This window comes from Suhomyces tanzawaensis (assembly GCF_001661415.1).
Source record: "Suhomyces tanzawaensis NRRL Y-17324 unplaced genomic scaffold CANTAscaffold_3, whole genome shotgun sequence".
Classification (NCBI taxonomy): domain Eukaryota; kingdom Fungi; phylum Ascomycota; class Pichiomycetes; order Serinales; family Debaryomycetaceae; genus Suhomyces; species Suhomyces tanzawaensis.
In genome coordinates this window covers 68,990-95,085 of record NW_017963638.1, presented here as the reverse complement: position 1 = coordinate 95,085, position 26,096 = coordinate 68,990, and the positions used below count along the sequence as shown (strand labels likewise).

General features: G+C 45.2%; 15 protein-coding genes across 15 annotated transcripts; 10 read left to right on the top strand and 5 right to left on the bottom strand.

Annotated features, from left to right (window-relative positions):
- Positions 1–91: 91 nt before the first annotated feature.
- Positions 92–721, top strand: EIF4E (translation initiation factor eIF4E; the record flags this gene model as incomplete). The annotated part of the gene is made up of 1 exon (XM_020209709.1): positions 92–721. The coding sequence occupies one exon, from the start codon at positions 92–94 to the stop codon at positions 719–721; it is 630 nt and encodes a 209-aa protein (XP_020064692.1).
- Positions 722–796: 75 nt separating this feature from the next.
- CANTADRAFT_205215 (uncharacterized protein) lies at positions 797–1,926 on the bottom strand. Its single transcript, XM_020206579.1, has one exon. The coding sequence runs from the start codon at positions 1,785–1,787 to the stop codon at positions 873–875; it is 915 nt and encodes a 304-aa protein (XP_020064691.1). The 5' UTR covers positions 1,788–1,926; the 3' UTR covers positions 797–872.
- Positions 1,927–2,066: 140 nt separating this feature from the next.
- On the top strand, positions 2,067–5,831 carry CANTADRAFT_28484 (uncharacterized protein; the record flags this gene model as incomplete). Its single annotated transcript, XM_020208251.1, has 5 exons — positions 2,067–3,142; positions 3,197–3,636; positions 3,721–4,572; positions 4,930–5,098; positions 5,159–5,831. Coding segments are annotated over 5 exons (3,210 nt in total), but the record flags the coding sequence as incomplete, so codon positions are not given.
- A 159-nt stretch (positions 5,832–5,990) lies between these two features.
- SLD5 (DNA replication protein) lies at positions 5,991–6,704 on the bottom strand (the record flags this gene model as incomplete). Its single annotated transcript, XM_020209624.1, has 1 exon — positions 5,991–6,704. The coding sequence occupies one exon, from the start codon at positions 6,702–6,704 to the stop codon at positions 5,991–5,993; it is 714 nt and encodes a 237-aa protein (XP_020064689.1).
- Positions 6,705–6,939: 235 nt separating this feature from the next.
- On the top strand, positions 6,940–8,706 carry CANTADRAFT_5301 (uncharacterized protein; the record flags this gene model as incomplete). Its single annotated transcript, XM_020210146.1, has 1 exon — positions 6,940–8,706. One exon carries the CDS (start codon positions 6,940–6,942, stop codon positions 8,704–8,706), a length of 1,767 nt encoding a protein of 588 aa, XP_020064688.1.
- Positions 8,707–8,876: 170 nt separating this feature from the next.
- On the bottom strand, positions 8,877–10,553 carry MCD1 (kleisin alpha; the record flags this gene model as incomplete). Its single annotated transcript, XM_020209865.1, has 1 exon — positions 8,877–10,553. One exon carries the CDS (start codon positions 10,551–10,553, stop codon positions 8,877–8,879), a length of 1,677 nt encoding a protein of 558 aa, XP_020064687.1.
- A 502-nt stretch (positions 10,554–11,055) lies between these two features.
- CTA26 (Cta26p) lies at positions 11,056–11,505 on the top strand (the record flags this gene model as incomplete). The annotated part of the gene is made up of 1 exon (XM_020208884.1): positions 11,056–11,505. A coding segment is annotated over one exon (450 nt), but the record flags the coding sequence as incomplete, so codon positions are not given.
- Positions 11,506–12,240: 735 nt separating this feature from the next.
- Positions 12,241–12,717, top strand: ATP16 (F1F0 ATP synthase subunit delta; the record flags this gene model as incomplete). Its single annotated transcript, XM_020210143.1, has 1 exon — positions 12,241–12,717. The coding sequence occupies one exon, from the start codon at positions 12,241–12,243 to the stop codon at positions 12,715–12,717; it is 477 nt and encodes a 158-aa protein (XP_020064685.1).
- A 464-nt stretch (positions 12,718–13,181) lies between these two features.
- On the top strand, positions 13,182–14,840 carry XYL2 (L-iditol 2-dehydrogenase). The gene has a single exon (XM_020206578.1). It carries the CDS (start codon positions 13,645–13,647, stop codon positions 14,728–14,730), a length of 1,086 nt encoding a protein of 361 aa, XP_020064684.1. The 5' UTR covers positions 13,182–13,644; the 3' UTR covers positions 14,731–14,840.
- Positions 14,841–14,949: 109 nt separating this feature from the next.
- Positions 14,950–15,420, top strand: CANTADRAFT_20868 (mitochondrial 54S ribosomal protein mL59; the record flags this gene model as incomplete). Its single annotated transcript, XM_020206629.1, has 1 exon — positions 14,950–15,420. The coding sequence occupies one exon, from the start codon at positions 14,950–14,952 to the stop codon at positions 15,418–15,420; it is 471 nt and encodes a 156-aa protein (XP_020064683.1).
- An 84-nt stretch (positions 15,421–15,504) lies between these two features.
- On the bottom strand, positions 15,505–16,014 carry CANTADRAFT_25519 (mRNA splicing protein). The gene has a single exon (XM_020207447.1). It carries the CDS (start codon positions 15,960–15,962, stop codon positions 15,579–15,581), a length of 384 nt encoding a protein of 127 aa, XP_020064682.1. The 5' UTR covers positions 15,963–16,014; the 3' UTR covers positions 15,505–15,578.
- Positions 16,015–17,133: 1,119 nt separating this feature from the next.
- CANTADRAFT_48868 (uncharacterized protein) lies at positions 17,134–18,138 on the top strand (the record flags this gene model as incomplete). The annotated part of the gene is made up of 1 exon (XM_020209637.1): positions 17,134–18,138. The coding sequence occupies one exon, from the start codon at positions 17,134–17,136 to the stop codon at positions 18,136–18,138; it is 1,005 nt and encodes a 334-aa protein (XP_020064681.1).
- Positions 18,139–19,233: 1,095 nt separating this feature from the next.
- CANTADRAFT_77847 (uncharacterized protein) lies at positions 19,234–22,531 on the top strand. The gene is made up of 2 exons (XM_020211183.1): positions 19,234–21,468; positions 21,640–22,531. Exons 1-2 carry the CDS (start codon positions 19,327–19,329, stop codon positions 22,324–22,326), a joined length of 2,829 nt encoding a protein of 942 aa, XP_020064680.1. The 5' UTR covers positions 19,234–19,326; the 3' UTR covers positions 22,327–22,531.
- A 200-nt stretch (positions 22,532–22,731) lies between these two features.
- On the bottom strand, positions 22,732–24,447 carry MAL2 (oligo-1,6-glucosidase IMA1; the record flags this gene model as incomplete). Its single annotated transcript, XM_020209597.1, has 1 exon — positions 22,732–24,447. The coding sequence occupies one exon, from the start codon at positions 24,445–24,447 to the stop codon at positions 22,732–22,734; it is 1,716 nt and encodes a 571-aa protein (XP_020064679.1).
- A 545-nt stretch (positions 24,448–24,992) lies between these two features.
- On the top strand, positions 24,993–25,769 carry IAH1 (isoamyl acetate-hydrolyzing esterase; the record flags this gene model as incomplete). Its single annotated transcript, XM_020210134.1, has 1 exon — positions 24,993–25,769. The coding sequence occupies one exon, from the start codon at positions 24,993–24,995 to the stop codon at positions 25,767–25,769; it is 777 nt and encodes a 258-aa protein (XP_020064678.1).
- Positions 25,770–26,096: the final 327 nt, after the last annotated feature.

The window sequence follows — 26,096 nt, the reverse complement described above, 5'->3', positions numbered from 1 at the left end:
AATTGGCCGATTTCCGTCGAATTGCATTGGAGTTGGCCCAACCAAGGCGGGTGAACCACACCAGACCTTCCCAGCAGTACTAACCAGCCAGATGTCTGAAGAATTAACCAAGCAAACTGAGGAATTAAACTTGGAATCCAAGACTGTTTTCGACAACAAGGAAGAGTTCGAAGCCAAGCATCCTTTGAATAGCAGATGGACCTTATGGTACACCAAGCCACAAACCAATAAGAGTGAAAACTGGCACGATTTGTTGAAGCCAGTCATCACTTTCTCTTCTGTTGAAGAGTTCTGGGGCATCTACAACTCCATCCCTGTGGCCAACCAATTGCCTTTAAAATCTGACTACCACTTGTTCAAGGAAGGAATCAGACCAGAATGGGAAGATGAGCAAAACTCCAAGGGTGGTAAGTGGCAATATTCCTTCACCAACAAGCGTGAAGCCAGTGGTGTCATCAACGATTTGTGGTTGCGTGGATTGTTGGCCGTTGTCGGTGAAACCATCGAAGACGAAGAAAACGAGGTCAACGGTATTGTCTTGAATATTAGAAAGCAAGCTTTCAGAGTCGGTATCTGGACCAAGGATTGCGAAGACAGCAAGTTAAGAACTGTTGGTGAAAGATTAAAGAAGGTCTTGCAATTGAGTGATGAGCAAAAGGTTGAATTCATCTCCCACGATGCCTCCAACAAGAAGGGTTCTGAAGCTCAAATCGTTTTGTAAGAACCCTACATCCTACATCTCTATTAATTGTTTCGTTCTCACTACATATGAGGGAGTCAGAGTCTTGAGATATTTTAGAGAATGATCACTTCTCTTCTTCTTGCCTAACTGTATACATATTAACGCCAATTTATTTACGAAAATAGTCCCTCTAGTATCCCACTGGATTCACCTTGTTTTGTATGAATGACTGAATCTTGTCCCAGTAATCAGGCTGCACAACTGTGTCATTATGCATGGAATTCTCAAATGTAAACATGGTTTTATCTTCGCTTTGTAGCAATGAAAAGATGGTGTCCATATGTGCTGGTGGGACGATTTCGTCCTTTCTTGCGCTCAACAATAGCACGGGAATATTGGCTGGAATCAACGGCACCAAGCTCTCCAGCTCCCATTTTTGGTGGACAAAGCGGGTTATGTATTTCAAAAAGGGGAAGATGTGTGGCACCGTTTTTCTAATGGAAAGGAATGTGTTCTCCAAAATCAAAGCATGGACCAGAGATGACATTGTGGCAGCAATGTAGATGCTCACTGCTCCTCCTAGCGATCTGCCGTACAAGATAATGGACGATTGGGAATACTGTTCATCCTCGGTTGTCAAGTATTGCATGACCCTTTGAGCATCCAACTTAAGGCCATTCTCCGAAGGCTTGCCTGTGGATCTTCCGTATCCACGATACGAGTAGATGAACACGTTGTAGCCGAAGTTCTTGTAGAAAATCGACACAATTGGCAACGCATGTCCGATGTTCCCAGCATTGGGCGAGAGGATCAACACAGTCTTGTTGGCGTAGTTGGGAGAGCTTTTGGGGTGCTTCAACAGGTAGCACTGCAAAGTCTCGCCATCGACGGTCTTCAAGTGCACCAACTCGTAGTTGGGCATGTCAAATTCGTCGGGAGTGGCACAATGGCCATGTCCGTCATTGAGTGATGCTGGATAGATAAGTGAGCTCTGGTATGTGTACAAGCCAACGAGAGCCAAAACACCCAAAGTAATGCCGACTTGTGCCATGGTTTTGGCGAGTTTCAATAGTTTGATGACGATCGCTGACAGGCCAAGAAACATGTTGCTGGTGAAAACTGACCTAGGCTGTTGTGTATATGGCACTCGTTATCGAGGGGAAAAAAGGGAAAAGGAGGGAACGGGGCTGAAACGGAACAGGTGACACGAGCGTTGTCGAGAGACACCGCAGTAGCTGGAGTAGTGGTAGTAGACAGTGATGAGCAGCGATAGCGCTGGGAGGCACCTCACTCCAACACCCACGGCAGCACGCCAATATATTGATTACGTAAGCACTTACCAAGCGCATCCATATCTGGGAGCCTGCCGTTGGTGTCACCCGCCATGTCTTCCAACTCCGGCAACCTGTTGGCAAAGTTTGCCTTCAACATATACGGAGCCCTCAACCAGACGCCGTCTCAGGAGACGGTTTCGCACACGAGCTTGTCCAATGGGTCTACGAAGTCCAAAGTCCATGAGGCATTCAAGTCCAATCGGTTGGTGTATGCATTTGACAAAGAAGTTACCACATTATCCCAGTTGAACTTCCCCCTACGTAACCTCAATCCCTACGAGAGTGAAATCTCCCATCATGTTGTTGCGGGAGGAAGAAACTTCCTTCGAATCTTGGCTCTCAATGAAGACCAATCTAGAATAATCCAGGAGATTAACGTATTGGAACCAACCAATTCCTTGTATTCGAATTCGAGGGTGCCTTCTACAAACAAGCTAAACAATATCAATACGATCAAGACATCGGGTGACTTGGTGGCGTGTGGCCTCTCTAATGGACTCATTTCAATTTACAGAATCAACTCAAACGGAAAATCGAAGTTGTTGTACAAATTGTCCGACCACAAGAGATGCATAAACTCATTGGACTTTATGGAGAATGACAGTCCTCATAACTTGATTTCGGGCTCCCAAGACGGGACCATCAAGTTGTGGGATTTAAGATCAACCACGCCAAAACCTGTCCTAACAATACTATCAAATTCACATTCAGATCCTATTAGGTCATGTCAATATTCTCCGCATTCTTCTGTCAGGAACAAAACTACCATTCTTTCTGTTCATGATTCAGGTGCCTTGTGTAAATTTGATTTAAGATCTTCAGGTGGAACCTACAACTCCCAAAACATATACTCCCCCGATCGAAAGTGGAACCTCCATACAGGGCCTGCATTATCGTTACATGTACATCCAGAGAAAGAATATGTTTTGACTGGTGGTAGGGACCAAAAAATGTGCGTGTGGAACTACAGTGAATCCGCTCTGACAAGCAACAGAGTAATCCCAGAGCATATGATAAATACTTATGGTCCTGTAATGAAAGTCAGGTGGAGCTCCACCCACAACAATTCTGCAAATCAATACGGCGAGGCCCTCGATAGTCTCCAGCAAAGCATGGACTTTGGCAAGTATGAAGATAAGTTGGCTTACGAGGAAAGGGAAGCGTTGTACTCGAACTACAGTGTCCAATCAAATCCATTGTACAATTATGACTTTGCATGTCTGTACTTAAATGATGACTCCACCATAACCGTATACAATTTGAGCAGAAAATACATTCCCAAAGAAATCATTAAAGCACCAGGAAACAAACCATATCAAAACTTCATCTGGGCTAAAAATCTCAAAAACAATAGGAAAATCTGGACAATCACCAAATCCAATGTTTTCAGCTCCTATGACTTGGATTCAGGCGACTCAATTCCTGAATCGGATATTTCCCGTCCTTTGGACGAACTTAGCACAGTAGCAATGGCTTGGAACAATGATTTCAGCAGCATGTCATTTGTCAATCAAGAAAAATATGAGTTTGAAATAACTGATCATGAATCGATTGCCAGCGAGAATGAAAACCTAGAAGCAGATTTAGAAGCTGGAGACTACAGCAGTCTCAGTAATTTTGGTGACGATAATGATCATCGAAGTATTGATCAAATGTCGAACAGTTATGATTCTAGAAAGCCCATTATTGGCTCTGTTCCGATAGCACCAAACTTAGGGGTTTTCTCTTCTTCGCTCACTACTTCACCAATGGAAAAGCCACCAATAATGCGCTCATACACCTACAACCCTATGCATACAAAATCACCATCACCAATTCCCCAAATGAGATCCACAAATATGTTGAATGAACCTACACATACGCAATCCAATTTGAGCAATATATTCAGACCGAAGATTCTTCGAACCCCTTCGCAAACCACCCAGGATTCTAACTTTTCAGTCCAGTCTCCTATTCATAATTCTAATTTACCACAGAGCAGAAAACATGTTCTAGTTAATCATCCTTCTCCTTATTTAGTGCCATTGGCATTGCCATTGCCACTTAATGATCATGCAGTCTTTGAGGCATTATCTAGTAACTATCTAGTTGCCATTCCAGATGGCTTTAACCTTATTGATGTTTGCTTGTTGAATGCTAATATTGCTGCCAGTGTCAATCGTTTCAGGGACTGTCAAATATGGAGGTTGCTTTCAGTCAGCCTTGCTGAAGACTCTTCGGAGCCTCATGAAGTTCTTGACGATCAGGACCTCAAGTCTGCTCAACAATTTTATCCAGAAAAAGATGAAGATGAGTCTAAATCAATCCTGTCAGACATAGGCAATTTCGTCGGGTCATACAATTCAAACTCTACTCTGACTACGAATTATGGTGGTAATGCAACTGATAGAAAGGACAGTAATAGTGATCTTGTTAAACCGGCCCTTTCATCTTCGCCAAAGGAGATGAATACCAAATTGATGGAACATAAAAATGGTTCTAGCAATAACATCATCGGCACCATTAATCAAGTAAGAGGTGGTTCACATGGTACATATCCGTTGGCTCGGAGCAATAGTATTCTCAAGGGTCAGCAGAACAAATTATCGGGAGAAAATGAAGTAGCAGTATACGATGATGACGAAGGTGACGAGCATGAAGAGAAGTTACGGTCAATGGAGAATCCTGAGCGGGATGCTGTGAGCAGGAGGTCTTCTGCAAACAAATCCTCAAAAAGAAACTCCATTTACGCCGGGAGCGGATACGATGGAAACAGCTCGCCAATCAGAATCAGATCCCCTGTTGACAAAGTCTATAGTGAGAACAATTCGTTGGAAGAATCTCCTAAAAACTCGATTTGGAGCCAACACAACAGCCACAAGTCGTATGCTTCTCAATCAAAGTGGCATACACGGCTGAACTCGGGTGTTCCAGCGTCAGAAGACTTGGACAATGAGAACTTGAACATTTTACATAACGCAGCCACCAACACGGGAGCAATCCCTTCAACTGGCAAAGCACACGTGGGAAGCTCGAGTCCTGGCTACTTCAGCCAGAGCCACCATTCTTACTCAAATCACCACCATAGCAGCACCGCGCTGGGGTCGTTGCTTTCTAGACGCAACTCGTCAGTTCAGGGTTACCATTCACCCTACCGCACGAGAATTTCGCCTGGGCAGCAGCCTCTAATGAATGAAGAATTTAGTAAGTCTGAACTCAATATAGTGCAGGAAAGACCAGAACCTTCCGAAAGTGTGACGAAATCTGAGCTCACGAAAGTGCTTCATGATAAACCGGCAAGCAAGTCTGAACGGCCCTGGAATACTGAAAACCTATTGAAGAACACACTCGAATATGCCTCAAGTCAAGGAGATATTATACTTAGTGCTACATTAACAATATTGTTCTATGATGTATTTAAAATCATCACGAAAGAAGCTGGGTTGGAATGGTTAGCACTCTACGTTGATATTCTTCACCGCAAGAGACTCTTCGTAACTGCAACAAAGATTATTAACCATGCACCCAGAGAACTTCTCAACGAGTTGAAGACTATAGGATCCAAGGAAGTGGATCTTCGTTTTTTCTGCTGCTACTGTCAGAAGTTGCTAGTCAATGAAAAATCCAAGCACGAAAACAAAGATTCGTTTGGGTACTGGTATTGTGACGAGTGCTCTAAACGACAACTGAACTGTATCTACTGTCATGAGCCATGCAAGGGATTGGTGGTTGCTGTAAGTTTAAAATGTGGGCATAGAGGGCACTTTGGGTGTCTCAAGGAATGGTTCATAACTGAGGAGAACTCAGAGTGTCCTGGTGGATGTGACTACTCACTCTTTTGACGTAGTTATGTAAATTTCAAAAATAGAAACGGCTCGAATTCTCATTCTGTAGCACTTTCACGGTGAGCACGTAACCTTCGATGGCCAGAATTAAACAATAACAGTTGGTCCACTCTGTATGTCTTTTGAAAATCTCCTTTATTGTGCCTGTATTTATATCATCACCACGTCACCGATGCTGATATAGTCCCTCACCAACTTATACTTGACCACATATATGCCATCGTTCACCAAGTCAAGCTCGTCGTCTTCGCCGAGGGAAATAGTTATGGGCTTATCGGTGATGGACTTCACGAAAACGGGCTGGTTGAGGTCGGGTTCCACGATCATGGACTGGCCCCCGCTGGTATCATCCAACAAGGTCAAAGTATGGGGAAGGCGCTTCAAAAAACAGTTATTGTACAAGCGGGTCAAAATCTTGAAGTGCTGATGCATGTACTTTTGTTCCTGGCTGGAGAGGAGTCTATCCTTCGAGTCGGGATCCTCGTCTGCTGTTTCGTTGATGTAGAAGATGGTGAACTTGTCGATTTTGCTGAGCCTTGTCCTGAGATACAATCGTATCAAGTAGTTGATTCTTTCGATGTCGGTTTCTATGATCATGAGCTGGAGCTTGAAGTCACCAGTGACCACGCCAGACTCTGCGTTGACGTCCCCATACTCGTGGGAGTCGAGCAAGAACTGCTGCTGGTTGGATATTTGAGCCAACACTTTCTGCAAAAGTTCGTGCTTGAATGGAAGAAGCTCTGGGGCCATTCTCTCGTTGACCATAGCCACTACCAACTCGTCATAGAGCGTGGTTGGGGTCTTCTTGGTTTCCTTCCTGGAGGTGGCTGTCTCGAACTCCTGGAGGATATCGTCGATGTCCATTTCACTCATGGCTGCTTGGGGAGCGAAGTAGCTGTACTTGGTAAGGCGGGTTAGCAGGTATACTCTCGGATAGAGTCACAGATCACCTTGGAGTGGATGGATGTGAAATAACCAGTCCGATGTCTGACAGTACGCGTTGCATGATCCGGGCATTTCGGTCAAGTTCCGGTCGGACTCACTGCGATTGCACTTCTCCGAGGGTCAATCAAAACAGTCCCACCACACCACTCTCAACATGGATCGCCAAAGCCTATTGGAGCAGAAGCGACAGCGGCTACAGGAGCTTAAGCTGCGGCGCTTGGGGTCTCCTGTTAACGATGAGGCAAAAATCGAGCTGTTGATCCAAAAGTTAGCAGATACCCCCAAGGTGGGCGTGAGCATTGGAGTCCAGGTAGACCCCATAAATCACGCTGTTGCAGAGGTGCTGGGGCTGGCTGTGGAGGGGCACAAGGCTCCAAAGATTGAGAAGGAATGTCTCACCTACGATAAGGCTGTGCAAACGATTCCTGTGGTGATAGAACACAAGACTGTGAGTCCCCAAACTACCAGTCCCAAGCCAGAAACGGAAGTGATCCTGGTGGTGGAGGACGTCAACGAAGAAGAGCTTAACAATGCCGTCAAGGAGTCCATCAAGCTCGTGCACAGAATCAACGTCAGCGAAATCAAGACAGACTGGGTCGACTACACAAAGAGACTTGATAATACCTCCCACACTAGCAACAAACACACCTTCGACATTACCCCCTACACCACACACAGCCACGTGGAACAGACACGCAACAGGCCTGTGTGCTGCATGGACTTTTCCCCCCACCACCCCGAGCTATTCGTGGTAGCATACTCCCACTCGGACCTGAAAAACTCGAGTCCTGGCTTGGCCATCATATACAGCGTGAAAGAGGATAAGGTTTTTCCAGAGTTCTACTTGCATTGTACATCGTCCATCTCCTGCATCAAATTCGATCAAGTCACCTCCACCAAAATTATCGGTGGATTATCAGATGGCAAAATCGTAATCTGGAATTTGGAGGAAATCAACTCAAGGAGTGTTGCCGTGTTACCAACGCTAATCACGCCAATGTTCTCCATGTTGACATCACACAACTCCGGCCATAGCTCCAACATTGATTTTAAGCACCATACATCTGCGATAACCTCCTTGATCCAGTTGAACATAGATGGAAATGATTCGATCGTCTCCTTCTCGCTTGACGGAACTATCAACACCTGGTCTACAAACTTGCTTGCATCTCCAAGTCTGGACTCGGTCAAATTGGCCAAAGATGGCCCGACTAATGAATTCACTAATTTCAAGGAAACCTTCAGAATATTGAAAGCCATCGCACTAACCTCTGGCGACAGAACCTCGCATATCAACCTGAACATTTCTGGCGGCCATCAATTTCTCAATGATATTGTAGTTGTGTCCGATAGTGGAACATTATTTCAGTTGTCAAGCCAAGAAAGTCAAGAGTTTATCAAGTTTTCGCATGAAGAAAGAGTGATTGAGGAAGATTCATATTCATCCTATCCGAACGATATCACAGACTTCCAGAAATTGCCCTCGGGTAGTAGGGGCCCATACCTTATTACCTCAAACCTGGATTGGACATTCAAAATTTGGTCCCCAAGCTCAAAAACTCCACTTATGAGTATACCCACTAAGTCCTTAGTTCTCCGCATAGCCATTAGACCAAATAGGAACTTCCAGTTTGTGACACTCGGATTAATGAGTGACTCTAACTTGAAGAAATCAGTATTGGAGTTTTGGGATTTAGAGTCTACCTTATTTAAGCCGGTCTTTGAAATCCCAGTACCTGGAGATATAGGATTTGCCACTACGGTGAGCTTCAATCAAGATGGATCGAAACTTTTGGCTGGATTCGGTGACGGCTCATTCATACAATGGCCCATAGTGGAAGAGTCATTGAGAACTATCATAGACGCTCACAGAGAAAACAAGCTAGACGAAGGCATTCTGTATTATTTGCATAGGAATTAAATAGATTAAATTATATAATGTACAAATGAGATGCAATGTACACAAGTTATTCTTGTGTAATGAGAAGTGTCTAAACGTTTCATACTAAGTATTTCTGAAATCTGGACCATTAGTTAAAGAGTTCATTATTGTTGTAATAACATTAGTTTTCCAATAGGTATCTGCCCTATTCAAAGAAAGCTGCTGAAGAGGCGATCTCTTGAGCGAATATTAATATCTGCGCCTATCTTGGTTTCGTGAGCTTCTTGTTCGATTTCAATGCAGTCATTGGTGGCCAATACTAACAACTCAAAGAAACACTTTGTAGCTTCCTTTCTCTGATTCACCTTTTTTGAATCGGAGGACCTGCTTGTGGTACCCAAAGGTAAAAGCTCATTGTTGTCATCATTGATCTTCAAGTCTTTCTCGATAAGAGCAGCCAAGTCAGATTCACCCTTATCGCCAAGAATGCTTCGAAGGTGGTCGGCCACTTGTATAGTTGACCTGGCCACATTGCCATTTGTGATATCCTCCTCTTCTGTCTCCTCCTCTTGAATTTCATCGATAATTTGGTTTGCAAATGAGTCCTCGGGACCATTATCTTCGTTGTCAAAGTCCGGTAATGACAAATCAAAGTCCAAATTATTATCAAAATCATCGAATTCTTGCTCGAACTGTAAGTTGTGTTGCTCTTCGAGCTCTTTCTCTTGTCTTGCCAATTCAATGCATCTTTCTTGAAGCAGAGTATCGATATTCCACAACTTTCTTCTTTTGTTTGAGGAGATAGGTGCCGATAACTCATAAATAAGCTGAAGCTTTTCCGCTTCCGATAAGTTCAAAGTCAATGTATCGTCTTTGCCGAACCCATTGAGTATCAACTGTTGGTTCTCTTTCAATGTCAGGATTGGAATGCCATCCAAGTCCAGGGAGGAGTCGACCTTCAATTTACGTTTTGTAGTGATCAATTCGCCTTCTTCAGTGATCCGGTTTCTCTTGGTTCTTGGACGAGGTGGTAAGATTGGTTGAGGAGTGGTTGGCTCCTCTGGTCCATCGCTTGTTTCTGCTCCACTGGCATTTTCAAGTTCGGGTTCCTCAATGGTGTCCAAAGGCTCGCCCAAGTCAAAGTCGAGGGCTGGTTCCTCGTTAATATCCTTACCTATTGATAACACCGACATCTCCGCGTCGTTTGCTAGTTGCGACACGTTTCTGCCAACTTCTATCGAGTGGTCGGAGGCGTCGTCATCGTTGAGGTCGAAGTCAAGCTCCAAGCCGTAATCATTTCCTGGAGTGACGGGATCTTGAGGCTCTTCGTAACGGCCAAATTCAATGGATTGGTCGAAAGTGAAGCTGTCTTCAGTGTTCTGGCTCTGGCTGAAAATGCCTCTTCCCCCACCAGAGGCAAAGTCGTCATCCAAATTTAAGTCGTCTTGGTACAATAAATCGAAACGCGTCACTTGATCTTGCAAGGTGATACTTTTGACGTTGGTGATGATGGTATCTTGGGGTTGTAAGTTGACTTTATTGGCAGAGATGTCCGACCCCAACTTGACGCCACTGGCGTATTTGAATGATGTCTTCAATTTTAATAAGATGTCGTTGACATCATCCAACAAGTACTTTGTCTTCCTGGAGTAGATCCTCACTATTCCTAACAATAATTGTCCTGACAATCTTAAAGTTATGGAGTTGGAGTCCTGCTGACTTCCCTGTGACGACGAGTGGCTGATAGGATGGTTGGAGATGAAGTCAGACGACTTGACGATGCTGGTGCTCAAGAGTTGTTGTTTGGTGAGTTTCTTGTCGTAGTTAGCAGCCAACCACACATGAGCCAATGGGCCCTGTTTGGAGACGAGTTGTTCAGTGTACATGGTACTGGCTGGAGACGGGTCTGTTGATGGAATAGAGAGTGAAAGAAGGTGGGTAAGTAGGCCAGAGTGAATCGGAAGTGCTTATGGTCGCGATGGAACGCGTACGCGAATTCTCGAGACCGCGTGGAGTGGGCAGGTGCAGGTTGAAGCACCAGGTGCAGGTTACGGTGGCATCATTTTTCAGGTTGGTGCCTCGATAGGATGGCCTGCATATGCGCCCGGACTTGGGGTAGGCGATCCACCAGTTGAAGCATAGCCACCTAGTGTGTGTCGCCGTTCCCGAGGATGCTGGTCAGGTGGACCGAGTCTTCTGGGGCCAATGACCGAGAATCCGCTCTCTCGACGTTCCTACGGCCCGATTCCGCTCATCTGGCTTGTACTGCTTATTCTGCTACTTTCTACTCCCCTCGCATCCACACTAGTGCTCACGTGAGCCATTGGTGAACCTGTACAACTCCGACAAGTATCGACTGCGCCAGAAACCACCACCAACGCCAGGATGAATCTCCAGGCTAAACTAGATAATTCATTGAACGATATCCTCAAGACGTCTGGCTACATCTTTGAGATCATCAACAACAACAAAAAACAATCCAATCTAATTACAGGATCGAACAACCAGTTGATCACCCCCACCATCACATCGCAACTAGCCAGTAACATCTCCAAGTTCGATGAGATTCTAGACGATACGTTATCCAAGTTCAACGATGCTCGTTGGTGCATAGAAATGATGTTGGAAAACAAGCAGCGACAAGAGGAGTTGAAGTTAAAGGAAGAGCTCGAGAAGCAGAAGAAGTTGAAGGAGGAAGAAGAACGCAAGCGCCTCGAAGAAGAAGCCCTCAAGAGGCAGGAAGAGGCCAGAAGGCGCAAGGAGGAAGAGGATGCCCACGCAAAGGCCAAGGCTGAGAAAGAGGCTGCCGAGAGGGCCAAGGCAGAGGAGGAAGCAAGACTCGAGAAAGAAAAACAAGACCAGGAACGCAAAGCAAAGGACGAACAGCTTAAGAAGCAGCAGGAAGAGGAGATGAAACGAAAGGAAGAAGAGAAGCAAAGAGAACTGTTGCAACAACCTACGGATTTCAACGATTTCATGTCACCTGGTTTTGACTTCAGCATGGGGGACATGGGAGGTGCCAACGAAAAGGCTCCAGGCGACATTCCGAACCCCTCAGACATACTATCCTCCATCAACTACACTGATGATCCATTGATGCAAGGAAACATCGACAATAATCAACAACAGATCAGCAACAACACGGGCAAGAACGATTCTGGCGACCTCGATTTGAACATGAATAACTTGCTAGGCAACGACGAACTTAACTTGGACGGCTTGAACATGGGCTTGTTGGACCAACGGTTCGACGGCAACGGTCTGAGCCTGCTTCCTAACGATGACGAGTTTGACGTGGACAATTTCTTGAACCAGTTCGGTGGAAGCGACTAGACTGAGCCGACTAGATGTATAATGAGTAATGTATGAACCGAGTAAGCTTGTGCTGTCTGGGCCCTGGGTTTCCAGCCTGAGAGCAGCACCAGGTGGTAGTGTGCGCAGGCTGCCGTATTAGGCAGTCGACGCTCCGCCAATGAAAACGCGTAATTTGTTAGTGCACTCTCGGATTCCGGTAGTGAAAAAATTGATACAACCAAAGTTTCAATCGATAATCAAGGACGATTCTATACCGCAATGTTCAGACAAGCCTTACGTCAAGTTGCCAAGCAAAGCAGCAACACTGTTAGAAGAACCTACGCCACCGAAGCCTCCGATGCTTTGAGATTGTCATTGGCCTTACCACACCAAACGTTGTACGCTGACTCCGAAGTCCAACAAGTCAACTTACCATCCGTCAACGGTGACTTGGGTATCTTAGCTAATCACATTCCAATTGTCGAACAATTGAGACCAGGATTGTTGGAAGTCATCACCAAGGGTGGTGAAACCGAACAATACTTTGTCAGCGGTGGTATTGCCACTGTTCAACCAGGTAACAAGTTGACCATCAGTGCCATTGAAGCCTTCAAGCCAGAACAATTCGATGTTCAAGCCGTCAAGAACTTGATTGCCGACGCTCAGAAGAGAGCTGCTTCTGGTGACGAAGTTGCTGTTGCCGAAGCCAACATTGAATTGGAAGTTTTAGAAGCATTGCAAGGTGTTGCTCATTAAATAAAACCGGGTTCTGCCCACAATTTCATTTCACGAACGTACTTATGACTTCAGTACACATCATAGTCACTAAATGTAGGCTGCCCTGGGCTGTGTGTAGATCATGGACGAGATCAATTGGGTTATACACTCAATTGCAGGAACGGAGAGTAATAGAACGAATGGAATACAAATGTCTAGGGAGATACTCCAAGGTTAGTTATTCCTGGAAGATACACCTGTTAATCGTCATGACGAGTGGCAATTGATACCAAGAATATTATGAGGATGGGTATTTAGAAGTCATCAGTTGGCATACTTCTACCATTAACCAGAGTGAATGCACTCAGGATGATAATGAGAAATTGAATGGACTACCACAATGATACAATTGGGAGGTAATTCTACAATGAGCCAGAGATATCCTGGGGAGCTCGGTAGTTGGGGTAAGTCACAGTGTCGGCTCTGTAAACTCGAGATGGATCGGGTAATCGATGGACTATAGAACTTGGATAATTCTCCCATTGGGCATGTGTTTAAAGGCCCTCATCTAGATTCAAGTATATGCTAATGGATAAACTAGCAACTCGTACTGAACAAAGAGTAACAATCACTAGTGAAACCAATCGAATCCTCCACGTTTCGCGTCCATATTGATAATGCCAGCGAGCCCACCTATATTCATGGAAAAAGACAAACTGCCCGAAAATACCCTACAATCACATAATTGCACTTGAAGAACGCAATATCACCGTGTCGTCAGCTCTACATCCCCACCCCACGAGCTGCCCCACTACCAGGTCCGCCTCCACCTGATCTGCCATTTGTGTGCCTCGGAAAAAGCCCGGAAAGTTTCGAGTATGGGGTAATGCGCAACTGGTGACTTGGAAAATGTATATATAGTGTAGAATTCTGGCACCACATTACCTCTCACCACCCACAGTAAATATGACCCCCAACCCATCCTTAGTGTTGAACAAGATCGATGACATCTCCTTCGAGACCTACGATGCCCCAGAAATCTCCCAGCCCACCGATGTGATTGTGGAGGTCAAGAAGACGGGTATCTGTGGATCCGATATCCACTACTACGCCCACGGCAAGATCGGCAAGTTTGTCCTCACCAAGCCCATGGTGTTGGGACACGAGTCTTCTGGTATTGTCTCCAAAATTGGTCCTGGTGTCACCTCCCTCAAGGTAGGTGACAAGGTTGCAATCGAGCCTGGTGTGCCATCCAGATACAGTGACGAATACAAGAGTGGTCACTACAACTTGTGTCCCCACATGTGCTTTGCTGCCACTCCAAGCGCCTCTGGCGACAATCCTCCAGGAACCCTCTGCAAATACTACAAAAGTCCCGAGGACTTCTTGGTCAAGCTTCCTGACCACGTCTCGTTGGACATGGGTGCATTGGTGGAACCTACCAGTGTGGGTGTACACGCAGCCAAGTTGGCAAACCTCAAGTTTGGTGACTACGTAGCTGTTTTCGGGGCTGGTCCCGTTGGTTTGTTGGCAGCCTCTGTTGCAAAGCTCTTTGGTGCTGCTGGAGTCATTGTGGTTGATATTTTCGACACCAAGTTGGAGTTGGCCAAGTCCATCGGTGCTGCCACCCACGTCTTCAACTCTAAGACAGGAGGTGCCGAGGAGTTGATCCAAGCTTTCGATGGTCACAGTCCATCGGTGATTTTGGAATGTACTGGTGCTGAGGTGTGCATTGGCTTGGGTGTCGAGATCGCTGCTCCAGGTGCTCGTTTCGTTCAGGTTGGTAACGCTGGAAGTGCCGTCAAGTTCCCTATTACCGAGTTTGCAACCAAGGAAATGACTTTGTTCGGTTCTTTCAGATACGGATTCAACGATTACAAGACTGCAGTCAAGATTTTCGACGAAAACTACAAAAACGGAAACGACAACGCTCCAATTGATTTCGAGCAGTTGATCACCCACAGATTCAAGTTCGACGACGCCATCAAGGCCTACGACCTTGTCAGAGCAGGCACTGGTTCTGTCAAGTGTATCATCGATGGCCCAGAGTAAAATTTTAGTAGCCACTTATTAAATAGCCCATCCACTCTTCAACACCTCGTAGTGACTGCCCTACTGGCATCGTGCTGACCTGTCTATGTCCCGACTTCCTACTCTATAGTAATTAGCCATAGAAATCTTTTCCTGCACACAGTCCAGGTGATCAAAATTTTCGGTCCTGAAAAGTTCACTAGTAGTGAATCCACTCCAGTAGCAAAACATCCCTCCACAATGTCCTTAACTGCCAAGGAGGCTTTCAGCAAGCTCCCTCAGAAGTTGCACAACTTCTTCATCAAATATCCCCCAAGACCTTTCGCCGAATACAACACCAAACCATCTACCATAACGGATCCAAAGTTGAATCCTTTCTTGCCAAACAAGAACCCAGAAAGCGGAAAGTGGCACAGCCCTAAATTCTCGCTCAGAAGATCAGCAGACTTGTACAAGATGGCCCGCAAGTTCGGCATCGAAGAATTGTTACCACCAACCCCAAAGAAGTACTACGAAGAGAAATACGACAACAAGAACTGGATGAGAGGTGTGTTGACCCAAAAGAAGAAGAGATGGGAAAGAGAATTACCAGAAAAACTCGAGGCCAGAGAGCAAGCTATTGCCACCATGGACGAGACCATCGCTGCCGTCAGACCAGGCTACAAGAAACAAATACAAAAGAGAGAAGCACGCAAGAAGACCTGGTTTTAATCTTCTTTCATGCTGGAGATGTGCTGGAACTAATAACATACTTCCAGGAGTCGCTCTTGATCATTCATAACACCTACACGTTCATCTGTACATATTCAATACATTACTATTTTACAATACTATTTCGTTCTAGATGAGATTTGTAAGCCTCTCCCACCCTAAAATGCTCTTCCTCTTCCACGACCTCCACGGCCACCTCTCATAGGCCTTCCTCCCCTTTTGGGGGCTCCGCTCAGTAAATCCTGGCTTCCTGGTCCTGCCCCATTGCCCTTAATTTTCGTCACACTCTTAGCTAACACACTGTCGATATTCAAGTCATCTGGCAAGAGTATCTGCCTGATTTGGTTTCCTCTGATGTTGATGAACTGCAATAATTGGGGGTCTTGATGGGGTTGAATTAGCTTGACGTTCTTTAAAGATAAGTTCATCAGCGGCGTAGAAGACAAGATTTGGCCGTTCACGGAAGTTCCGTTTTTGAGTTCCACTGTCACTGGCTGGTTGGTTGCCCCAGGCAAGCTCATCAAGAACCGTACAAGCTTCATGGTGGAGGATTCGTTATGTCTGGATGATGATTGTCTGTACACAGAATGAAAATTTAAGTGTATATCGGAGCTCGCGCGTAAATTTCAGACTGGAGTAGAAGGTGTTGCAACACTACATGGAGTTGTGGGATTATTCCATGGTTGCAAGTGTACCGGGTAAGCCCTGTATATGGTAGAATTAATAGATTCTTGGTGTTGAAGAAATGGTATTTATTTTCTAAAAAATCAATCCAGTAAGAGGTGGAAGCTTGGGGTAATGAAAGTACATTCACATAATCGCAATATCAAAGACAATTCCATCTGACTTGATCATTTACCATCCATAGTTTTCATTGTGAACGGGTCTAAAGCGAAGCGTCTAGTATTGCCATTCGCTGAGTTGATTTATGATGGTGTAAGATTGGTATCGCGGTTTGAGGACATCGCAATCAAGAACGCATAAATCACTAACGAGCCAGCTCCACTAGGACTAAATTTAAAATCCCTTTAAAGCAGAAATTTGTATCACCTCGGGAAAGGCATAAGTAAATAAAAGAGTTTACAAATTAGGCTCTAAAAGCCAGCCTAAAAATGAATACCCCAGTCCAACATTTCGCTTGATCCTTCAGAGAAACCACTGGCGAATAATCACAATAAGTAGAATACTTGCATCTCAACAATTATTTAGCAAACTTACTCTATTTATCTATTGCTTATTACCCCTTACAATGTAGCTGCTTAGTAGCTTCTACTAATAGGCAATTCCTAAATATCTATGATCGAGATTATCATCTACTCGGCACACTAAGTGCACCGGAGCAGATCGACGGTAAAATTCCACAAGTCGAAAAAGAAATCAGTTCCTCCAAAATTCTTACCAGATAAATTATCATTGGCTTCGACCTTGTTTCTCTTCGTGTACACTTCACGTATCAGTTGTATAGAATTCGGGACTATTTACTCTTATCTGAACAAATGGTGCACACACCTTGAGTACAGGAAGCGAACTAAAAAAACACGTGTGAACATCTTCAAGCGATATCTACCCTTCTTTGACACAAGTTCAAACGAAAGCATCAGTGGTTCCATTCTGGCTCCAGGCTCTTAACATAACTTTGGAATTCGATAGTGGTTTTTAAGGCTGGCAATTGATTTTTTACCCTGAATTTATTACTCACACACCGCTAACTCCATGCCTTCATTAGCCGAGACAATTCGAAGCTTTCCTCCGGTGACTCGATTCTTCACCATCACATCCGTCTTATCATGCATTGCCTGTAGTATGCAGTTGGTTCGGCCTTCTGTATTCTTTTTTTCATTGTCAGAGATCGAGCCAAGCTGGTACATGGTGAAGGTGGCATTAGCAAATGGCACAGTGTTCGAGGTGGTTAAATCGATACTCTTGTTCTTATTGCAGAGCTACAGGTGCTTCACTTCATTCCTCTTACCTAGTGGCTATTTTTACAATAGCGATATTGAGGCCGTTTTGGACATTTATTTCTTCTACACCTTCGCCAACCACTTGGAGAGTTTCCATGGCAAGTTCCACGGCAACTTCCCCGACTGTCTTTGGTTCACTTTGGTCACAGGAACATCCATTATCCTTCTCACCTTAGCATATGGTTTGACCATAAACTCGACGCAACTTTTCATTCACCACGAAATCATGTTATCATGTCTCACCTACTACTGGTCCAGATGTTCCAAGGATCTGATGATTAATTTCATGGGAGTTATTCCTGTCAAGGCCTATTACTTGCCTTTGTTCAATATCTTCCTTAAGATGGTTGCCAGGGGTTTCTCGGGCTTCTTGGACTCCTTTATTGGAATCTTCGCTGGATACCTCTACCAATGTATCCAATCTGACACCATACCCATCTACAACCTTTTCCCCGACTCGTACCTGGGCTACACCTCGAATAATGCTGGCAGAAGAGTGGGTACCAACACCATCCACACTAAGGTCCCTGAAGGAATCGAGGACGCCATTTTTGACAAGGGCTATTTGAAGGCACCCTTGTTTCTTTACAATATTTTAAAATACCCTGTACAAACCTCGACCAGAGAAACTGCCTTCCGTCATAAGCTGAGCTACGGAGGAAGCCCTGCCTACAAGCCTAAGGAAACCACCAGCGACGTTTCGCCTCCTGGGCAAAAAAGTGCGTTCAAGGGTAGCGGGAGAAGATTGGGCGATTAAGCCTCTGGGTTACAATTAAACAAACGGTGAGACTTAGAGGATGAGACTTACCCAGAAGATCAAAAAATGATATTTAATCAGAAAGAAACTTCAATAATCAGAAGATAAGGCTTTGAAAAATGGGACTCAATAAAGATGGGACTTAAATGATGAGACTTTATCAGAAGATAGACTTCATCAAGTGACCAGAACATCAGCCTTCAATAACCAGAACATGAGGCACAGTTCATGTTTTTTATCAACGGAATGAAATGGCCACATTGAATTCAACTCTGGTCTAATAAGGAGCAAAGTCTCTGAATAGAGCTTTATACATCTAGTATTATATCTTCTCTATCAAGGTTTAGAATACACGCCGCTACACGAAATTTACGATTCTACGGACTAGATAGAGCCATCTCGCTCCCGATATACCAAAGCCGATCTTGTTCACTGCTCTGATCTTTGCAAAAGTCAAGACCAAAGTCCTGGCAGTGCCAATGCCACTCACCAGTACTCAATCTGGACCTCAAATCTCCTGACACCTTGCTTCAATCCCTGTAAGCCATCCGTCTAAGACATATCCCAAAATGTAAACCAGACCGTTGGACGCTCTAAAAATGCTATTTGTGCACACAACCAGCAGAACCTTGTTCCGCCTCAGAATTCCGGCATTGCATCTTCACCAACCTGACAAAGCTCTGTCACAATTCACCGTAGAATCCCCTCTAATCCACCCTGTGGTCTCCCTGCCAACCACAGGAGCAGCATACCACGACGTCATCACGGTTGCAACGCTCCTCCCCCAGTTTTGTCCCAATCTTCCCCTCCTCCACTACCCAGAAATTCGGGTGGGTAATCGCGTAAATTATCATTAGTCAATCCACACCTGCCCGTTTCAGACCTCCATCGTATCAGTTTCTGGCCATTGATAAGATGTCCGATAGCAAAGCTCCTGCCACAGGAACGCCGGTGGCTACGCCTGGAGGACACGCTCAAGCAGGATCGCTGAACCCCCAGCAGCCTGCTCGTGGGACTTCCAAGTCTCCACGGATAAAGCCGGTGGACCAGGAAGTCCTTTCGTCCCGCAACGCCAGCAACACCAGCGTGTTGTTGTCACCCAGCTTGAGAAACAAGTCGTCAGCCAAGTTGAAGAAACTCAAGTCCAAACCCCATTTGAAGCGCCTCACCTCGGGCCAGGGGGGCCACATGAAGCTCGTGTTTTCGGTGGATGATGACATTGACGACGACCTCGATGAGGAGACTGTCAAAGACTCGGACGTCAAGTCCAAGAGCAAGAACGCAAGTGACCTCAATTACTTGGAGGGCTACACCGACGCCATCAAAGCATTGCAACAGAAGAAAAAGTCGTTCCACAGCTACTTCCCGGACTTCAACAAGCTTGACGAAAATGAAAGTGTGGGCGGGCCCAAGGCCCAGGTGAAGTCGCCCAATGTCACGGACTTAGACGACAGAGCGTTCGACTTTGACACCAGAAAACTCAACGATAATATCTTGGAGGTGAGCGAAGACGTCACCGAATCGGAGGTGGGAGAGGATGCAGAAGCGGAAACAGAGAATCACAACTCAGATACCGAGTCTGTCGACTCTTCATCCTCCTCGCAAACTTTGGAATCGTTGAACTTGCGAGAAAGACAGAATGCCATCAACTCCACCCATCCATTCGGTATCAAGATCTGGAAACCAAGTTTGTACAAAAAGAAGCGTTCGGTTGCAGACAGAGCAGACGAGGATATCCATGCATTCGATCCCCACAAGCCCAATGCTACTATTACGTGGGGTGTCATTCTCACAAACTATCTCTGGACCTTGACTTTTGGCTTGCTCATATTTCTTATTTGTACCATTGGTGCTGCGATTGTGTTTGTTTTCTCTGGATTCGCCATCCACAGATCTCTGAGACCTTACGTTAGGCTTTTGCTAAAGTTGGGTAAGTACGGTCTTTGGCCATTTGGTAAATTTGTCTTGTTGAACAGAGACGAAAACTACTTGGATGAAGACGAATTGGATGGAAGATCCATTACAGAATTTCATAAATGGAGAGTGCAAGAAGAAGGCAGATTGTTTTTTGCTCCCCCCAGAAGATACACTACCAGCAATGAAACAAGACCTTTAATTAAAGACCATACCGGTAGACCGCTCAGAGATGCATATTCATCATTGGGTGAAGTCGACTCAAATGCAGATGATGTTATTGATGGAGATGACATTCACGAAGAATCTAATGATATTAAAGTTAGATTCTTCGGGAGAGGCAGCTGGTCTTCCGGTCGGTTCATGTTCTACATTTTCTTTTATTCGGTATTACAAAATATCTTGTATTTGATTGGTTTCTTCTGTTGGTTGTTCGTTTTCACCATCCCAATGGCAAACATCACCAACACTATTTGTGACCACTTGAGACGTCATCCCTTGGCTTTGGACTTTGAATTGGAAAAGAGTTACTACAAACGTGACAAAACTAAGAAAAGGAAAAACCAGCTGCTTATTTTGTGCACTTATAGGTCCTGTGGTTTCCATTACTACAAATATACCATTGATGGTACCAATATTTTCTTTATCAACTTGTTGGCGGCAGTTGCATTTGTTATTTTGGACTACTACTTACTTAAAGAAAAACTAGGATGGAAAACTTGGTTTACAGACCCCACCTTTTTGTTCTGTTCTTGTTTGTTCTCTATCATTCCATTGGCTTACTTCATCGGTCAGGCAGTTGCTTCTATCTCTGCTCAATCGTCTATGGGTGTTGGTGCAGTTATTAACGCCTTTTTCTCCACTATTGTTGAAATTTTCTTATACTGTGTTGCATTGAATCAATCCAAGGGCAAATTAGTGGAGGGTTCAATGATTGGTTCAGTTCTTGGTGGTGTTCTCCTTTTACCTGGATTATCCATGTGTGGAGGTGCATTAAAGAGAAAAACCCAACGTTATAACCCCAGATCTGCTGGAGTCTCATCGACTATGTTATTGTTTGCAATGGTCACGATGTTTGCTCCTTCTCTATTCTACCAAATTTATGGTGCCTACGAACTCAAGTGCAAAAAGTGCGATGAAGACCCATTCTTGGAAGCCATCAAAGACAACTGTGTGAAGTGCCGTTTCATACAACCCTCATTATCCTTGGATGCATTGTACTTCAATGTCATTCAACCATTCTCGTTGATTGTTGCGTTAGCTTTGTTTGCGGCTTATGTTTGTGGATTATACTTCACATTAAGGACACATGCCTCATTAATTTGGGCTACGAACTCACATGAAGCTCAAGCTAAAAAGGAAGATCTGTATTTGCGGTCGCCAAGCATTGCTAGCATCGATACGCCAAAAGGAAACGTCGGCGGCAATGCATCCTCAAGGTTCACTGGTTTACCTCCATCCGCAAGCTCTGCTTTGGCAAGTGGTTCTGATGCAAGAAATAGACAAAGTGGAACGACAAGCAAGGTACCTTCAACGTTGCCATCGCCATCTCTTGAAGTTGCAAAGAACAGACAAACACTCGATCAGAACAAACATCAACAGCTTGCAGAACAGTTGAGAGGGATACAACAAGATAAATTAAGACCATCTGCTAGCAGAAAATTGAGTCTTCTTAACAACGATCCTGATTATGAAGGGGAAGAAGATGGTGGAGGACATGATGCTCCCAATTGGTCCCGTAACAAGTCTACCGTGATTTTGTTGGGAGCTACATTAATTTATGCTATAATAGCAGAAATATTGGTTGATAATGTCGATGACGTTTTAGCTGACTTTCCTATTGACCCTAAGTTCTTGGGTTTGACGGTATTTGCATTAGTCCCAAACACCACCGAATTCTTGAACGCTATTTCGTTCGCTATTGGTGGAAATGTGGCCTTATCGATGGAAATCGGAAGTGCCTATGCCTTGCAAGTTGTCTTAATTCAAATCCCAAGTTTGGTACTCTTCACAATTTATAAAGCTCCACTCCAGATTGAGCAAATGTTTTCTTTGGTTTTCCCTAGATGGGATATCATTGCAACCCTAATTTCAATTTATTTGTTTACCTACATTTATGCCGAGGGAAAGTCCAATTACTTCAAAGGTGTGATCTTGATCTTAATTTATGCTGTTGTTTTGGTTGGATTTTGGTTCAACGATAAGATTGAAGCACTTGACGATGAATACACCGGAAATCCTCAAGCTTATGCAAGAGCACTCTCATTTTTTTGAGCAGTCTCCTTTTCCTTTTCCTCGATTTTTGCATATGCCTTACCACTTGTTGTCCATTATGGACGAATAATCCAAGCTGGACCTAATTTTATGTTATTAATAACTGCAAATTGTAAAATCTAATCAGCACTCACCATGTTTGATAAGTCGATTTGTTCCCATAAAGGTGACGCCATTGTCACATTAATATAATAGATACCATGCGATTTGTCGTTCGTAGGAGTTTCTCTTACATCCTACATCTGTTATGCACAATTATTCCTCCCCTCCCAGAGGTAAAATCCATACTTGACTACTCTATGGCCTGAAAACTACTCAGAAACGTTCGCTGGATAGATGTTTATTTCGTATTTAGTCATAACGTGAGTTCAACACAAGTCAAATACTCGCAGGTCGTGAATAAGTTTACTTAGTAAGGTATGCTCTGGCTTCGTATGGAGCCAATTCATCTTCGTTGTAGTTGTCAACATTACCGTAAATGTACTCGAGCTTCTTTTCGGTGTGGTTAACGAACTTCTGAGGCTTGTCAGAGAAGTTGATAGTGATGAAGGCACTTTGGTCACCGTTCACCTTCAAGAAGGAGAAAGTTTCCTTGTTTCCAACATCGAGGATTCTGAAAAGACCGTGGATGAACAAGTCCTTGTATTCCTTTCTGAATTTCAAGGCCTTCTTCCAGAAGGAGAGCAAGGAGTTTGGATCGTTGGTTTGAGACTTGACGTTGATCTCCTTGTAGTTGTCGTGAACTCTGGTCCATGGAGTTCCGCTGGTGAAACCACCATTGGCAGAGTCGTCCCATTGGACTGGGGATCTAGCGTGGTCTCTTGCAACCAAGTTGATGCTGTCCATGAGCTTCTCGAACTTCTTGTTGTAGTCAGCATCGTTACCGTACTTCTGCTTGAATTCTCTGACGTAGTTGACAGTGTTGATGTCTTGGTACTCGTCAATGGACCATTCTCTTGGTAAGTTGACCATACCAATTTCCTGTCCCTGATAGATGAAACCAGTTCCGGTCAAGGTAGATTGCAACAAGGCCAATGCCTTACCGGAGATGACTCTGAACTCGCTAGAGTCGTTACCGAATCTGGTGATGGATCTTGGTTGATCGTGGTTTTCAGTGAAAACAGTTGACCATGCATCGGTTCCTTCAATGAAGGAGCCTTGGCTTTCGAACGCCTTCTTGAAGTCGCTCAAAGTGAAACCTTCGTAACGGAATCTGTCGGATGGGTTGGAGCCAACCTCAACAACGTCGAACAAGAACATCATGTTCATTTCCTTTTCCTTGGCCGAGACGTACTTCAAGGCGTCTTCACGGGTAGAGTGGCCCACTTCACCGACGGTCATGGCGTCGTACTTGGAGGTGACCTTTTCGAACATCTCCTTGTGGAACTCGTGGATTCTTGGTCCACTTTGGTGGAACATCTTGCAAGGTTGGTATGGCGAGTCTGGGAACTCGATAGGAGCATCTGGGTAGCTTTGCACCTTGGAGTACATACCAGCAGTGTCGATTCTGAACCCATCGACTCCCTTCTCGTACCAGAAGGTCAACGCAGACTTGTAGATTGCATTTCTGGTCTCTTCGTTTTCCCAGTTCAAATCTGGCTGAGACTCAGCGAACAAGTGCAAGTAGTATTCGTCGGTGGTTTCGTCGTAGGTCCAGGTGGAGCCTGAGAAGTACGAGCCCCAGTTAGTAGGAGGCTGTCTGTTACCGTCGGCGTCGTATCTGGCAGGCTTCCAGATGTACCAGTCTCTCTTGGGGTTGGTCTTGGAAGATTTGGACTCCTTGAACCACTTGTGCTCGGTGGAGGTGTGGTTGATGACCAAGTCCAAAATCAACTTCATGCCACGAGCATGGGTCTCATCAATCAACTTCTGCATGTCGTCCACAGTTCCGTACTTGGGGTAGACGTTCTCGTAGTCGGAAATGTCGTAGCCCATGTCATCTTGGGGCGAGTCGTACATGGGACTCAACCAGATCACGTCCACTCCGAGGCTCTTGATGTGGTCCAAGGTTGAGATGATACCTGGAATGTCTCCCACACCATCGCCTTTGGAGTCCTTGTAAGAGGCAGGCCAGATTTGGTATACGGTTGATTCTTTCCACCAGGGATGTTGCACGGTCATGTTTAGTCGTTGCTTAATGATGTTCTGGCTGGCGCTGCTCATCTCTTATATACCTCGAAATGTGGGGACGCGGAAATCACCTCGCAAATGGGCCTTTGCCCGCAAATCCGATCGCAAGCTGGCCAAGTGTTCGTAACGAGTTCTGACGTATTTTAGATGAGTACCAAAGGCGGTGGTGGGGTATTTGTGGGGTGGTTGACGAAACTGGCCGGTTGGGGCAATATTGGCCTAGCACTCAACGATTGTCGGAACTAAATTCTTGGGAACACCCGTGCTACAATATCTGGAACTGCTGTGGTTATGACCACTTAGAGTCCCAAACGCCTACCCCACTGGCCAGGGATGCCAAATTGCGATGGGAAGCCGACAGCTGGATCCAACCTATTCCTTGAAACTGAGAATCCAGGAGGTATGTGGCATCGATTTGGCTGTATCGGGAAAGAGTTCCGAGGGGATCTGACTGCCCCGCGGCGCAGCTTACGTAAGGGGCGCCTTCACTCAAATATCCGTACCACTGTGGGACTCTACCCCTAACACCTTTCGTCATGAGTCTTGCCTACGACAAGTTCATATTATTTGGCGATTCCATTACCCAGTTTTCCAATGAGCCGCACATCGGCTACGGCTTCCACCCCGACTTGCAGAATGCCTACACCCGCAAGCTTGATGTGATCAACAGGGGCTATTCTGGGTACAACTCCAGACACGCCGCCTTGGTGCTTCCGCGAGTGCTTGAGGCGGAATTGAACCAGTCCAAGACCAACGTCAAGTTGATGACCATCTTCATTGGCACCAACGACGCGTTGGAGCCAAACGACTCATTGGGCAAGATCCAGAGGCAGTCGCCTGAGCAGTACCGCCAGAACCTCTCTCAGTTGGTGCAGTTGGCGCTCGCCAACAACATCAAGCCGGTAGTCATCTCCCCCACCCTCCACGATAACAAGTTGTCCAAGGAGCTGTTGGAAAAAGATGGGCGTTCCTCAGCCGTCCCGTTGTCTTCCAATCGCAGAAACCGTGTCTATGCTGACACGGCTGCGGAAGTTGCGAAAGAATACGATGTAGCGTTCGTCGATTTGTGGAACGCGTTCCGTGACGCCGGTGGCTTCAGCGACCAGCAGTTGCTTGCTGACGAGGCAGACTTGGCAGAGTACCTCCACGATGGCATCCATTTCACCAAGAAAGCATACGACGTACTTTTCCAGCACGTCACCAAGGCCATCGCGAGCAGGTATCCCGAGTTGAGCCCAGAAAACTTGCCACTCCAACTTGCAGTATGGAGAAACATCGACCCAGAGAACATCGAAGCATCGATTTTCAAGTGAAGGTTGGCACAATAGACACTAGAGTTAGAAGTTAGATCAATACAATTTATTATGGGATCGTGTAAGTCTCTGGCATGGCTAGGGAGTTTTACTGGGTATTTCGGCGCTGGCCTGGCTAGACAATTTACTGGTAAGCTTTTCCAGTTGGCTCGATTAGTGTAAATTACTATGTCTGGACTAGGATAATCTACAACACAACCCTGACTTCTGAATAACTAGGATAGTTTACTATAAAACTTAGCGATTGGCCAGAAACAAAATATACAACTTGATCTCTGATATGGATTCCCTGGATTAAATACTAAAATTTGCTAATAACTAGTATCT